General features: G+C 44.9%; 1 protein-coding gene across 4 annotated transcripts in view; it reads left to right on the top strand.

Annotated features, from left to right (window-relative positions):
• The first annotated feature begins 346 nt into the window (after positions 1-346).
• The window catches only part of ELOVL6 (ELOVL fatty acid elongase 6), a 149653-nt gene continuing 136214 nt past the window's right edge, over positions 347-13785 (top strand). The window contains exons 1-2 of one of the 4 annotated variants that reach the window (XM_003950395.6): positions 347-416; positions 1144-1264. In XM_003950395.6, coding sequence (XP_003950444.2) covers positions 1176-1264 — 89 coding nt within the window. In that variant the 5' untranslated portion in view covers positions 347-416; positions 1144-1175. Of the gene's footprint in view, positions 674-735; positions 993-1143; positions 1265-2181; positions 2692-13785 lie in introns of those variants that run through there. The other 3 variants (XM_063809741.1, XM_009448139.5, XM_054683295.2) reach the window with 3 other exon arrangements.

The raw sequence follows: 13785 nt of genomic DNA, 5'->3' as shown, positions 1-13785 counted from the left end.
CTTCCATGTCTCATATTTCATTTTTCCAAACTCTTGGGGGAAATGAGTGGAGGGATGGATGGAATAGAAAATAGTTTTTCCTCTTGGAGGCTGAGGGCCCAGTAGGGGTCAACAGTACATTCAGCCCTCTCCTCACATATTCTGTTCTACCTACAAGTACAGCAAGTAAAGCCAAATTTCTCATGCATGCAAATAAAGTTTTTGCATTTGGCCAGTCGGTCCAGTTCTCCTGTCAGCTTCCTTCCCCACTCTGCCTCTGTTCATTAATCCCCCCCTTCCCGGTACCTAAACCCTCCACCTAACCCAGCCCTTTCTTCCACTTCCGGCTACTAGCCTCTCTCGCCTATCCACTATCCTCACACTCAGCATCCCCTGTCTGTACGAGACTAAGGAGCTCTGCCGTCCGCAGGGCCTGGGTTAGCGTGAATCTAAGCCAGAGCTCCCGGGTGGGGGTGGGGGTAGGGGTGGGGTGGTCCCAGAGGTAGGGCGAGGAGGTGGGAAGCGCATTCCCTTCACTGGTGATCTCAACGCAGATTTGCCCGGAGTTCTCTTGCAAGAGAGCTGGCAGGTTTTACTATTTCCCAATCGTTTACTCGCCAAGCTCTCGGGTCCACGCGCCGCGGGGATGCGCCCTGCACGCTGAAACTTCATTCAAAGCAAGGCGGCCCACGAGGTTGGGCTTAGGGGATCTGGATGACCTCCAGGCCACTTCCTTTCTCTCTGCGCCCTTCCCCCACTCTTCCAACCACCTTCGCTGTAAACAAAACTGTCCCCCCGGGCGGAGAGAGGTCGCGCTCTTTCGCACACTCCCTCGCCGAGGGTTAATTTCTCAGATCGCACGAGGGGGAGGAGATTTCCCTGTAGACGAGTAAAAAGGGTGATGGACAAACGTGCGGGCACTAAGACCGCAAGGCATTCATTTCCTCCTACGGTGGATGCGGACGCCGGGAGGAGGAGAGCCCCAGAGAGAGAAGCTGGGAGCGGAGGCGCAGGCAATGCTCAGCCCTGGATGTAGCTGAGGCTGGGAGAGAGACGACCGCTGGAGACCGAGCGGCGTGGGGAAGACCTAGGGGGGTGGGTGGGGGAAGCAGACAGGAGAACACTCGAAATCAAGCGCTTTACAGATTATTTTATTTTGTATAGAGAACACGTAGCGACTCCGAAGATCAGCCCCAATGAACATGTCAGTGTTGACTTTACAAGAATATGAATTCGAAAAGCAGTTCAACGAGAATGAAGCCATCCAATGGATGCAGGAAAACTGGTACGTGATGCTTTCGCCTGATACTGTTCCCGGGAGCCCTGCGCGTCTTCCCGGAGTGCCTTAATGTCGGTATTCCCTGCCTGGGCGTGAATGGAGCGATGAATCGCGGGCAGCCAGCTGATCGCTGAGTTCTCGGGTCTCCCGGGTGCAGGAGACGCTGGGGGGGGTACATGAAGCGCGAGGTCTGTGGGTGCCCCTGTGTGAACCGCGGCTACATAGGCATCTTTTATATAGATTATATAACACAGAACATATGTGTGTGCACAGGGTGATGTCTGCGCGACAGGGAAGGCGGGAGAGATGCCACAGTCCAGATCGCCTACCTGTGCTCCCCTCCCCTCCCCCGGTTTTCATCTAGATTTGGGTTTTCTCGCTTGGCCTCTCCCGCAACCGGAGTGTGAAAGGCAGTGGAGGGAGGACCTTGTCTCCTGTTCCCTTTAACCCTCTCCCGCCCGCCGCCCTTGGCCCTGGTCCTCGCTGTCTCTCCATCCCTCGTGTCCTTCCTTTCTCCTTGCAGCGCTCCTACTTCACCGTCCTCCTCTGTCTGCCGCTCCTCAGGCGGATGCCCCCTTTTTAGTACCCCTTTCCCCACGCGGATCCCTTTCCGGTTTCATAGAGAGACCGGGTGGGAGGGAGGAGGGGACAATGGAAACAGTAATAAATGAATGAACCCGAGCGAGTGGAGCCACGCCATTATTAAGTTTCTGTTTTACGGAAACGCCTTTTGGACACACTTCTAATTCTGTGCGTAGCTGCTGATTGGACTTCAGGCACACAGATTAAAAGCCCCTCCGTCTGCAGAGTCCTTAGGGGCTCTTCCCTAGGAAACTAATAATCAGGGAAAACACCTTTCTTGTTTACTGTAGTCCCCCCGCCAGACCTTTTGAAAATCCCTGTGTGGGAGGCGATCCAGTGTCACCTTGCAATATTTAACAGAGGAGGGTGTGCTCATCTCGCTTCTTGTAGACAGGGTTGTGGCAGAGGCATTCCTCTCCTCCCCTTAACTTCGGGTCTGGCGATCTGTAAAGTTCAAGCCCAACGCACCCCGGGGGATGGCTTGACCGGGGAGGGTCGGGCCGCAGGGTCTCCCGGGAGCCGGGGGATTCCGCCCGCCGCGTGCGCGAGCGCGCGTGCCCCGCGCCCTCCCGCCTGCCCTGTTCAACTGGAAACCAGAAACGCCGGCGCGCCTGTGGCCTGGGCGGGTTGGTGCAGTAGGAGCTGGTGCCACGGGGCCGCAGCTGCGAAAAGGGGGTTTCAACTTCCTGTCCTCCAGCCCCCTGGAGTCGCCGGCCAGTGTCGGGAGGCCCGGCCGCCGCTTCCTTCTCCTCCCGCCCGGCCGGAGCGCGCCCACTCCCAGCTTCCCGCGGGCTGGTCCGGGCCCCAATGGCCATTTGCGGCGGCTGCCGGGCGGGGCAGGCCTACTTGGGGTGAGCTGCGGCGTGGCTGGTGGCGGCGGTGGGCTAGGGGCCCAAGGGCCGCGTCTGGCCCGAGCCGGAGCCTAAGAGGCGGGGACGCGGGCCGCTCGGAAGGACTGGAAGTGCAGCAGCCACATAGGCACGGGGCTGGTGCCCTCCCGGGCCGCTGAGGCCAGGGGGTGCAGGGGTGGGTCCGGAAGGAGGTTGGACACTAAGGGTCGAGACCGCAGATAGACCTCGGCGTTTCGGGGCAGCCGAGGCCCCTCGAGCCCCACCGCCCGGGGTCCTTCTCTGGATGCACTTCCTCCTCCCGCTTAGGGGGTGGTGCTGGAGGCGGGGAGGGGGCGGTGGCCGGAGCCGGCGGGCGCCGGAACCGCGCTGCTGGCTAGCCCCGGGCCCGGGTCTTCTCCGCACATGTTTGTCATATCCTCCAGCCGGCCTGTTCGGGCCCACAGTCCTCCCGCATTAGCCTGTGTGGTCAGCATTTGCTTCTGTGCCGAATCTCTGACTTGCTGCGTCCTGGTTTAACCAGCTCTTCCGGAGTCCGCTTTCCCTCGCTTTGCCGGCTGACCCCATTCACTGTACGCCCGCCATTCCTAGCCCACTGCAGTCGATACTGCCTCTTATTTACTTGTTGCTTTTTCTCTGAGGCCACTTCCTAGGCCTGCTCCAGGTACCATTTCCCGCCTCTTCTCTCCATTCACTCAGTACTGAGCCAGACAGGTCTCAGCCCTCGTGGGACTGAAAATGACAAAAATGTGCCACCGTTAGGTGCCTAACCTCCTGTTAGGTTCTGACCACTGTTTCCTCCTAGTTCTTTATCTGTACCTTTCTTCTGGCAATATCCTTTACTGTTATATACATGGTTATTAACTTACAGACCATCAGCTCTTCAGGTTACAGATGACAGCTCTTCAGTTGTCATCCCACTCTTGATTCTGCAAAGCACCTAGCAGAGTGCTTTGCATAAGGCACATTCTTGAGAAAATGTCCAGTGAGTTGAAATGGTGATTGGTGCCCATTTTATTGCCAGCACTACTCGTTAATACCCGAAGGTTAACAGGCTAGAACTTGCATACCGTGGCAGAGTCACATCTTGGGATTTTTCCCTTCCTGGCTTCTGCTCTCTGTTGATGTTATATTCTTAGATTGCTTATTGCAGTCAAAGAACCCTGCTGGCTGTTACCCCTCCCTTGCAACTCTTCCTGACCCTAATTGTCTTACTTTCATGTTTTTTTTTTAATGCCAGATTTTGTGCATTTCTCCCAATATCCCAGGGTGCCCAATTTTATCTCTCCTCCCTCCCCAAAAACTGTACAGCCAAAAAGACTTTAAACACTTTTTAAAATTTAATTTTATTAGCCGGGTGTGGTGGCTCGTGCCTGTAATCCCAGCACTTTGGGAGGCTGAGGTGGGTAGATTACCTGACGACAGGAGTTCGAGACCAGCCAGGCCAATATGGTGAAACCCCATCTCTACTAAAAATACAAAAAAATTAGCCGAGCGTGGTGGCGGGTGCCTGTAATCCCAGCTACTCGGGAGGTTGAGGCAGGAGAATTGCTTGAACCCGGGAGGTTCAAATTAAAGCTTTTAGTTTTTATTTTTAATAGAATCCAGCTAATGCAGGACAAAAAGTCTTGAACCAGATTTTCTTTTCACTCCCTTTTTAATAGGAGAAGGGAACTCCATAACCAAGGCTTAGACCCTCTTGAGGAGAGAGGAACTTGAGGAAACCATAAAATCTTACCTTTTTCAGACTCATTAACTTAAAATGGTTTGAAATAGCTTCTGGAGGAAAAACATGATATAGTGAAGCTTCTACTCTGTCTTTTGGGAATTTATGGTTGTCCTTATAAATCTCTTCTTAGTAACAGGCAAAACTTGTTAATTTAGAGAATTAAAACATTCTCTCTCAAAAGTGAACTACATTGGCTTTTGAAGAACTGTGAGAATGGCCAGGAGTAGTATTTTGCCAGTATGCTGCCTTTGCTAACTAGCATCATTTAAGAGGACCTAAAATAAGAATACTTTATTAAACATACGCTATAATCCATACTTACTAACCATAGCGCAAATTAATGTTAACATACCCTATAATCCATACTTACTAACCATAGCACGTGTTAATGGAATGGGGCCCGACTTTTGGAGTAGCGTTTGTATAAACCCTAAAGGGTTCAACTGAGGCTAGTTTTCAAGTTTATTGCTGCTTTAATGAATCATTAACCTCATACTCATTGGCCTAGCCATGAAAGTAAATACTGCAGACTTTTTTTACTTTGCTAGCAAAAAGTTCATATATAATAGGTTAGAATAGCAATTGAAATGCAAAGTAATAAGTGTATTCCCTTGTAGAATCATCCTGGGCCTCATGTTGAAACTACATGTCCAGTGAAAAATATCCTGTCTGGTTATATTATCTGGTCAATGAGAGTTTATTACATGAGGTAGAGAAAAATGTCTGCTCATAGGTCCAAATAGGAGTTTTGAATTCTAATTTTCACTGAAAAGTCCTCGCAATTTTACAACATTGAAAATAGAGACATTTTGCTCTTTTATGAGATGTCTGGCCTTTACCTGTTTTTCTCGCTAAGAGCTGACTTAAGTTGGAAGTGCTGCTAGCCAGGGAGCAAAATCACCTGGTGATTGCTAAGGCGACATAAAATTCATTGAGTGAGAAGGGAAGCTGGGCTCTCTCTGCCTTCTCTTTCAGCAGCCTGCCAGGTTTGTGCTAACAACAGTGGATGCTAGTTGCTCCAGTTGTAATTGTCTAGCCAATGATGATTATCTTCTGATGTCGGCTGACACGGTGCCCACCAATAGGAAAGCAGGAGGCCTGTGCTGACTGCTGTAACATTATGTATGTGAGGTGACGTCTTCAAAGGGCTTGCCTAGAACTTCATGAAACCCTCCCCCTCTCCTGGCATTCTCCACACATCCAGCCTTTCAAAGCTTTGTATATTTTTCTGACTTTTCTCCCCACTCACTCCCTTGGTAGTGTAAAAGGGTTTACTTGTTTTAACATTTTGTATTCTGTATTATACAGTCTATAAGATAGTATAGGAATTTTAAGAATTAAATGCTGTTCAGCTGAGGAAGCCTTTTTATTCACAAATTTGTTTTTACCAAAGGTAAAAATGGAGTGAAACATTTTATTTTATTTTGTTTTATTTTTGAGACAGGGTCTCACTCTGTTGCCCAGGCTGGAGTGCAGTGGCACAATCTTGGCTCACTGCAACCTCTGCCTCCGGGTTGCAGTGATTCTTATGTCTCAACCTCCCAAGCAGCTGGGATTACAGGTGCCTGCCATGACACCAAGCTAATTTTTGTATTTTTAGTAGAGATGGGAATTCACCGTGTTGGTCAGGTTGGTCTTGAACTCCTGACCTCAAGTAATCCGCCCACCTCGGCCTCCGAAAGTGCTGAGATAACAGGCTTGAGCCACTGCAACCGGCCGTGAAACATTTTAAAAGGAGTTGTACATCTATATCTTTTTTGTAGGTAAAGTTTGGAAAGTAACACGATATACAATTTCATGATTAAAGAACATAAAAAGCACTAAAAACCTGTGTTAGCATTTAACTCAAATATAGCAGCATAAAAAATATAGCAGCATAATGTTAATGAAACTGTTCAAATGCAGACATAGTATTTGGCTGTTGTTTTTCATTTAGTGAGGATTGCTTTGAATTGCTTCCTGAAGTCTTCCTTGCAACCTTCTACATTCATTTGTAAGAAAAATGGCTGGAAAACAGTGCATCTGTGACTATGGAACAGAGTAGGCCAGAGTTTCATTTCATCATTAACATTGCAGCAACAAATGTGGTCAGCTCTGTAGGAATATAGTGTGTCTATATTGTACTCATGTCACTTGCTGTTTATTTTGAGGTATCACAGTTCATATTGATTTAGGATTAAAACTTGTGTGAGGATCATAACATGACATTCAATAATTTTTAGAAAGCACTGGGATGTAGGCATATGTACTAGGTTAAGAGTGAGAAGAATGAGAAAATACATAGAGAAAAAACGTGTAATCTGTGTGGGGTCCTAGAAAATAATGTAAAGTTGTGCTGGAGCTTTGATATGAACTTTCATGTATCTTTTAATAAATTATAAATATTCATGCAATTCTTGTTTAGGATTCCAAAGGATGAAAGCCAGCTTAATGCAAAATATTTTATGATTATATTATCCATCTGTGTATTTGTACTAGTTATAATTAGTGCTTAAAATTTTTACATGAAGTCTTTTTCACATTGGAAGTAAAATTTTGTGATCTTCAGAGGATTGCCTGTTGCTTTTTTGTTTGAGGGTGATTCTAAATGTGTCAAAGTGTATAACATTGGAACTTAACGAAACTTTTCAAATGCAGACATAGTATTTCACTGTTGTTTTTCCTTTAGTGAGGATTGCTTTAAATTTCTTCCTGAAATCTTCCTCGTAACCTTCTGCATGCATTTGTAAGAAAAATGGCTGGAAACTTCAAAGTCAACTTATTCCATATCTAAGAGTTGCCTTATATACTTCCTTGAAAGAAGAATCTTTCTTTTTCTTTTTTTTCTTTCTTTCTTTTTTTTTTTTTTTTTCTTGAGATGGAGTTTTGCCCTTGTTGCCCAGGCTGAAGTGCAATTGTTCCATCTCGGCTTACTGCAACCTCTGCCTCCTGGGTTCAAGTGATTCTCCTACCTCAACCTCCTGAGTAGCTGGGTTTACAGGCATGCGCCACTACGCCCGGCTAATTTTTTTGTATTTAGTAGAAACGGGTTTTCACCATGTTAGTCAGGCTGGTCTCGAACTCCTGACTTCAGGTGATCCACCTACCTCGGCCTCCCAAAGTGCTGGGATTACAGGTGTGAGCCACCATGCCTGGCCAGAGGAATCTTTCAGCTTAGATAGTGGAAGAGTTATGAGGGGGACGGAGGTTTTGAAATACTTAGGGGGATATACAATAACCATCTAATCAGTTTTCTTTTTCTTTTCTTTTTTTTGAGCCCGGTCTTGGCTCACTGCAACCTCTGCTTCCTGGGTTCAAGCCTCAGCCTCCTGAGTAGGTGGGATTACAGGTGCCCGGCCCCCCATCTAATCAGTCTTTAGACAACAAAGTAAAATAAGTGTGGCACCATTCTGGCAATTCAGGAATTTATCTTTGCTTAAGTGATCTGAAATATTTCAGGTCCAAGTATTTTATTTTCTGAAATGAGTTAACCAAACATTGTCTTAATGATTAACTTAATTTTTCACATATGGACATAGGTGAGCCAAACTGTCCTTTATTAATAGGAACCAGACATCATTCTACAAAGTTTGCCTCAGCCCTCCCTTTACTCTTTATGTAGCTCACATCCACCCGCTCCCATTTACTTTTCATTTATCTTTTTTAGGAGGGTTTAGGGAAAGTTACCTGTACCACATATGTCATTTCTGTTGATAACCCTAGGTAATCTGAGTGAAACTATGACTTGGCTATATTGTAATGTTAAAACTCATAACTTCATTCCTTTATCCAGATTCTGATTGTACATGTATTCAGGCAGGTACAAATGTTGGCATAGTTATTGAGGTTTCTGAGAACTTTAAAAAAACCCAGCATCTCTAATTATATTTACCCTCCAATAATTTATTTTAGAGATACATGGGTCCTTTTTAAAAAAGTATTGTATGGGTCGGGCATGGTGGCTCACGCCTGTAATCCCAGCACTTTGGGAGGCTGAGGCAGGCGGATCACTTGATGTCAGGAGTTCGAGACCAGCCTGGTCAACGTGGCGAAACCCTATTTCTACTAAAACTACAAAAATTAGCCGGGCGTGGTGGCGGGCGCCTGTAATCCCAGCTACTCCAGGGGCTGAGGCAGGAGAATCGCTTGAACCCAGGAGGCCGAGGTTCCAGTGAGCCGAGATTGCACCATTGCACTTCAGCCTGGGCGACAGAGTGAGACTCCGTCTCAAAACAAAACAAAACAAAAAAAGTATTGCCCAAGAGTAAAGAATATGAATTTGTAATTTTAAGTTGGTTGTGCAATAGTTATCCCAAAGCTTGGAACCATGTCAGTCATCTAAGGTCAAGCCTACACATTTATCATGATTCCTTTCTGCATTGAGTGTTTGCGACTTTTAGTTTTAAGCTTCCTATTACTAGGAAACCCTTTGTTGAGTTAGTTGCCCACTGTGAACTTACTGAGATTTAACTTTAAGTCTTTACTTTGTACAAAAAAAAAGTACAGGAGAAAAAAGACTTACACTTACCTTTGCTAAGATAAATTTGCTGAGATAAATTAGACATGCTGATTGTAAGTAGTTTTGCTAGAAAATCACTCATAGTTTTGTAATACTTTTATTTACAGGGATTCATATTTCAGTTTTTTTTTCTTGCTAAAACTTTTATAGAAGAGTTCCTAGTTGTGATATAAGGAAAGTTTTATTGATGAAATATATTTTGGGGAGGGAGATCTACCTCCTCAAAACACACATGAGGTTTATAATCCAATTTTTTTTTTTTTTTTTTTTTTTGAGATGGAGTCTGGCTCTGTCGCCCAGGCTGGAGTGCAGTGGCACGATCTCGGCTCAGTGCAAGCTCTGCCTCCCGGGTTCACACCATTCTCCTGCCTCAGCCTCCCGAGTAGCTGGGACTACAGGCGCCCACCATCACACCTGGCTAATTTTTCTATTTTTAGTAGAGACGGGGTTTCACTGTGTTAGCCAGGATGGTCTCGATCTCCTGACCTTGTGATCTGCCCACCTCGGCCTCCCAAAGTGCTGGGATTACAGGTGTGAGCCACTGCGCCAAGCCCTATAATCCTATTTAAAATGAAACAAGTAAACAAGTATAACTTCATTTTCTTCTTTTCTCTCTCTCTTTTTTTTTTTTTTTTTTTTTTTTTTTTTTTTGAGACGGAGTCTTGCTGTGTCTCCCAGTCTGAGTGCAGTGGCATGATCTTGGCTGTTAGTTCACTGCAACCCCCACCTTCTGGGTTCAAGCAGTTTCCCTGCCTCAGCCTTCTGAGTAGCTGGGATTACAGGCACCTGCCACCACACCTGCCTAATTTTTGTATTTTTAGTAGAGACGGGGTTTCACCATGTTGGCCAGGCTGGTCTCGAACTCCTGGCCTCAAGTGATCCGCCCACCTCGGCCTCCCAAAGTTTTGGGACTACAGGCATGAGCCACTGCGTCTAGCCTCTCTCTCTCTTTTTTAAATAGAGACAGGGTCTTGCTTGTCACCCAGGCTGGAGTGCAGTGTCACAATCATACTTCACTGTAATCTCAAACTCCGCTTCTTGGTCCAAGCGATCTTCTTGCCTCAGCCTCCCAAGTAGCTGGGATTACAGGCATGCACCACCTTGCCCAACTAATTTTTTTATTGTATTGGAGAGACGGGGGTCTTGCTATGTTGCCCAGGCTGGTTTTGAACTGTTGGCCTCAAGTGATCCTCCCATCTCAGCTTCCCAAAGTGCTAGGATTACAGGTGTAAACCACCACACCTAGACAGCAGGGTAGATTTTCTTCATTCAGGAGCAATGATACTAACAGTTAATACATGGTTACCTGATTGCAGGCATCCTTTTATAATGTTTTACATTTTTTTTTTTTTTGAGACCGAATTTCACTCTTGTTGCCCAGTGGAGTGCAATGGCATGATCTCAACTCACCGCAACCTCTGCCTCCCAGGTTCAAGCAACTCTCCGCCTCAGCCTCTTGAGTAGCTGGGATTACAGGCATATGCCACCATGCCTGGCTAATTTTTTTTGTATATTTAGTAGAGATGGGGTTTCTTCCATGTTGGTCAGGCTGGTCTCGAACTCCTAACCTCAGGTGATCCTCCCACCTCGGCCTCCCAAAGTGCTGGGATAACAGTCATGAGCCACCACGCCTGGCCAATGTTTTACGTACTTTAACTGTTAAACCCTTGCAGCCACCCTTTATGATCTTTTGCACAATGGACAACTCAGGAAGGGGAGTTGGGATTTGCATGTAGGAATCAGAAAAGGAAAACTAGGTTCCAGGCTTGAATAAGGCTTGGATGGCTGGTGTGATGATGAGGGGTGTGTCACAAGGCCCCAATCATCCTCTTATTTGAATATTAATATAATATTCAATCAGAAAAACAATGCACTTGAAAACTTGGCTGCACTGGAAACGTGTCAGGTATCTGTGGTTTTAGTCAATGATCTCACAAATGTCTCTTTTGTTAATAATTTTCACTGGGTGGATCCTGAATACTTAAGGCCAGAATAAAGCTTTGGCCTATAAAATATTTACTGTCTGCTATGTGATATTAATTTCTTGCACTCAGCTTGGTTCTAGACCCTGGGAATTTGTGTTTCCATCTGATCTGCAGCCAGACTTTCTTCCCAGCAGGTTTTAGTGTAGCTACTTGTAAATAGCCACCCACTGTTGACAGTAAAATAAAAATATGTGGGTTGGGGATATCCCTATTCTTGAAGGTCAGCTCCTACAATGTGAAGAATCACAGAATACCTTTTGTTTCATTTTAGTAGCTTTAAATTCTTTTCCTGATTCTAAGATAAGAAATAGTTATAGGAAAAGAAATGAAATGAAAACATTAAGAAGTATAAAGATGTCGGAAAGGAAACACCTTTAATTCTTTTCCAGAGGCCGCCACTGTTATTTTGCCCCATTTCCTTCAGCCTTGTTTCCAGGTTTTTTAGTATGCCTTAGACCATTCAGTACCTAAACTGTGACAGCCTGGGTTCCCTACTATGTGCCAGGGACTGCACTGAACAGATTTACGTACTATCACATTACAATTTTTTTTTTTTTAGATGGAGTTTCATTCCTGTTACCCAGGCTGGAGTGCAGTGGTGTGATCTCGGCTCACTGCAACCTCTGCCTCCTGGGTTCAAGTGATCCTCCTGCCTCAGCCTCCCTATTAGTTGGGACTACACATGCGTGCCACCATGCCAGGCTAATTTTTTGTATTTTTAGTAGAGACGGGGTTTCACTGGTCTCAAACTCCTGATCTCAGGTGATCCGCCTGCCTCGGCCTCCCAAGCAATTTTTTTTTTTTTCATTTTGCTGAGGTCTAACTTGAGAAGCCTTCATTTGTCCAAGCAGTTAGGTTATATGCTTTTTCTCTGCTTACTGTTTGCTACATAGTAACTCTTGTGAAGAGGTGGAAACTTCATGTCCAGTCAAAAATGGCTCCAGAAAGGACTGAAACAATAGATACTATGTAAATTAAGGGACAATTAAGAGGTCAAAGGACCTCTTAATTGTGGTGCTTAATCAGAAGAAATTTGTTTTATGGAGTTTTCCATAGGAAAAGGAGTGATTTTCAGACTCTTTTACTCATATGCCTCTAATAGAAGTTTAAAAAACTATGCACTGCCTCACACATTTTTAAATTTTCATCATAAATTGAAATGTTAAAATTGTAATAGAAGTAGAATAAATATAAAATGAGTGAAGATAAGGATTGGCTAATTATAATAACTATTACATGACATCATAAGATAGGTTTACCTACTTTATTGAATAATACATAATGAATTTGAAATCACGGAACATTGACATCCACGGTTTTATTCAATTGATAGTTTTTTTTTTGAAACATTCCATATATATGTATATATATATATGTGTATATATGTATATATTTGTGTGTGTATATATATAAATATATATATATATGTATTTTTTTTTTTTTTTTTTTTGAGACAGAGTCTCGTTCTTTTACCTAGGCTGGAGTGCAGTGGTGTAATCCCAACTCACTGCAACCTCCACCTCCTGGGTTCAAGTGATTCTCCCACCTTAGCTTCCTGACTAGCTGGACTTACAGGCACGTGCCACCATGCCCGACTCATTTTTGTATTTTTAGTAGAGACGGGGTTTTACCATGTTGGCCAGGGTGGTCTCGAACTCCTGACCTTAAGTGACCTCCGCCTCCTGAAGTGCTGGGATTAGAGGCCAGAGCCATTGCACCTGAACCCATTCCACTTATATTTAAAATAATCACTGGCACTAACCCATATTGCTTGTTTTGAATCAGAAACATCCCAACATTCAGAATGTAGAGAGTCTGATCAGAAGAGGAAAAAAGAAAGACTATCACACTGCTTCTCAGCGTTGTTTAATTTTTACGTTGTGTGGGGGCCGGTAGGAGAGAGGTGGGTAGGCTATCAGATGTCTCAAAATAAGTTTTCTTGACTGTAGAGAAGGTTATAGATGATAGCATTTTTGTGTGGGTTGGTGGTCAGCAGGAATAGTCACCTACTTAAGTCACTTTATTTTTTTTCTGTTTGTTTTTGTTTTTGTTTTGTCTTGTTTTGTTTTGGGACGGAGTCTCGCTCTGTTGCCCAGGCTGTAGTACAGTGGCGCAATTTTGGCCCACTGCAACCTCCGCTTCCCGGGTTCAAGTGATTCTTCTGCCTCAGCCTCCTGAGTAGCTGAGACTACAGGTGCCTGCCACCATGCCTGGCTAATTTTTCTATTTTTAGTAGATACAGGGTTTCACCATGTTAGCCAGGCTGGTCTCGAACTCCTGACCTTGTGATCTGCCCATCTCGGCCTCCCAAAGTGCTGGGATTACAGGTGTGAGCCACCATGCCCAGCCTTAAATAAATCATTTTCTTATTCTTCTCTTGGTTATCCAAGACCTCAGGACTTCTCAGGAAGCCCCTTTCAGTCCATTATACATGGAGTGGCAGATTGAAGGTATTTCTACATACTGACTTGAAAGTTCTATCCTTTCATTAAAGGTTCTTCTACATATTGACCTGAAAGACAGTTTCCTCCATCAGTCCTCCTGTCATCCTAATTGTGACTCTAGCTGACTTTTATTTCCACTTCTGCATGGTTGTCTTAATACTACTTGTATATATTATGTTCTCTCTAGGCCTTCTTTTCTAAGCCATTTCTCAAATTTTATTTGCAGTCCACTGGTAATCCACCTAGCTACTTAAGAAAAATAAAATATTAGCCCTCTTTTGGTTTGAACAATTAAGTATTACCTACTAGAAACCTCTAAGAGATTTATTAAAACTTGCTAAAATTTGGCACTTAGTACATTCAACACAGTAAGTCTGTACTAGACACTTGCTCTTGAGTGGGGGTAGGAGTGGGGTTCTAATTACATATTCTGCTAAAACG

The sequence above is a fragment of the Pan troglodytes genome, chromosome 3 (genome assembly GCF_028858775.2).
Source record: "Pan troglodytes isolate AG18354 chromosome 3, NHGRI_mPanTro3-v2.0_pri, whole genome shotgun sequence".
Classification (NCBI taxonomy): Eukaryota; Metazoa; Chordata; class Mammalia; order Primates; family Hominidae; genus Pan; species Pan troglodytes.
Note: the sequence above shows the minus strand (reverse complement) of the source record. Positions and strands in the feature narration are given on the sequence as shown.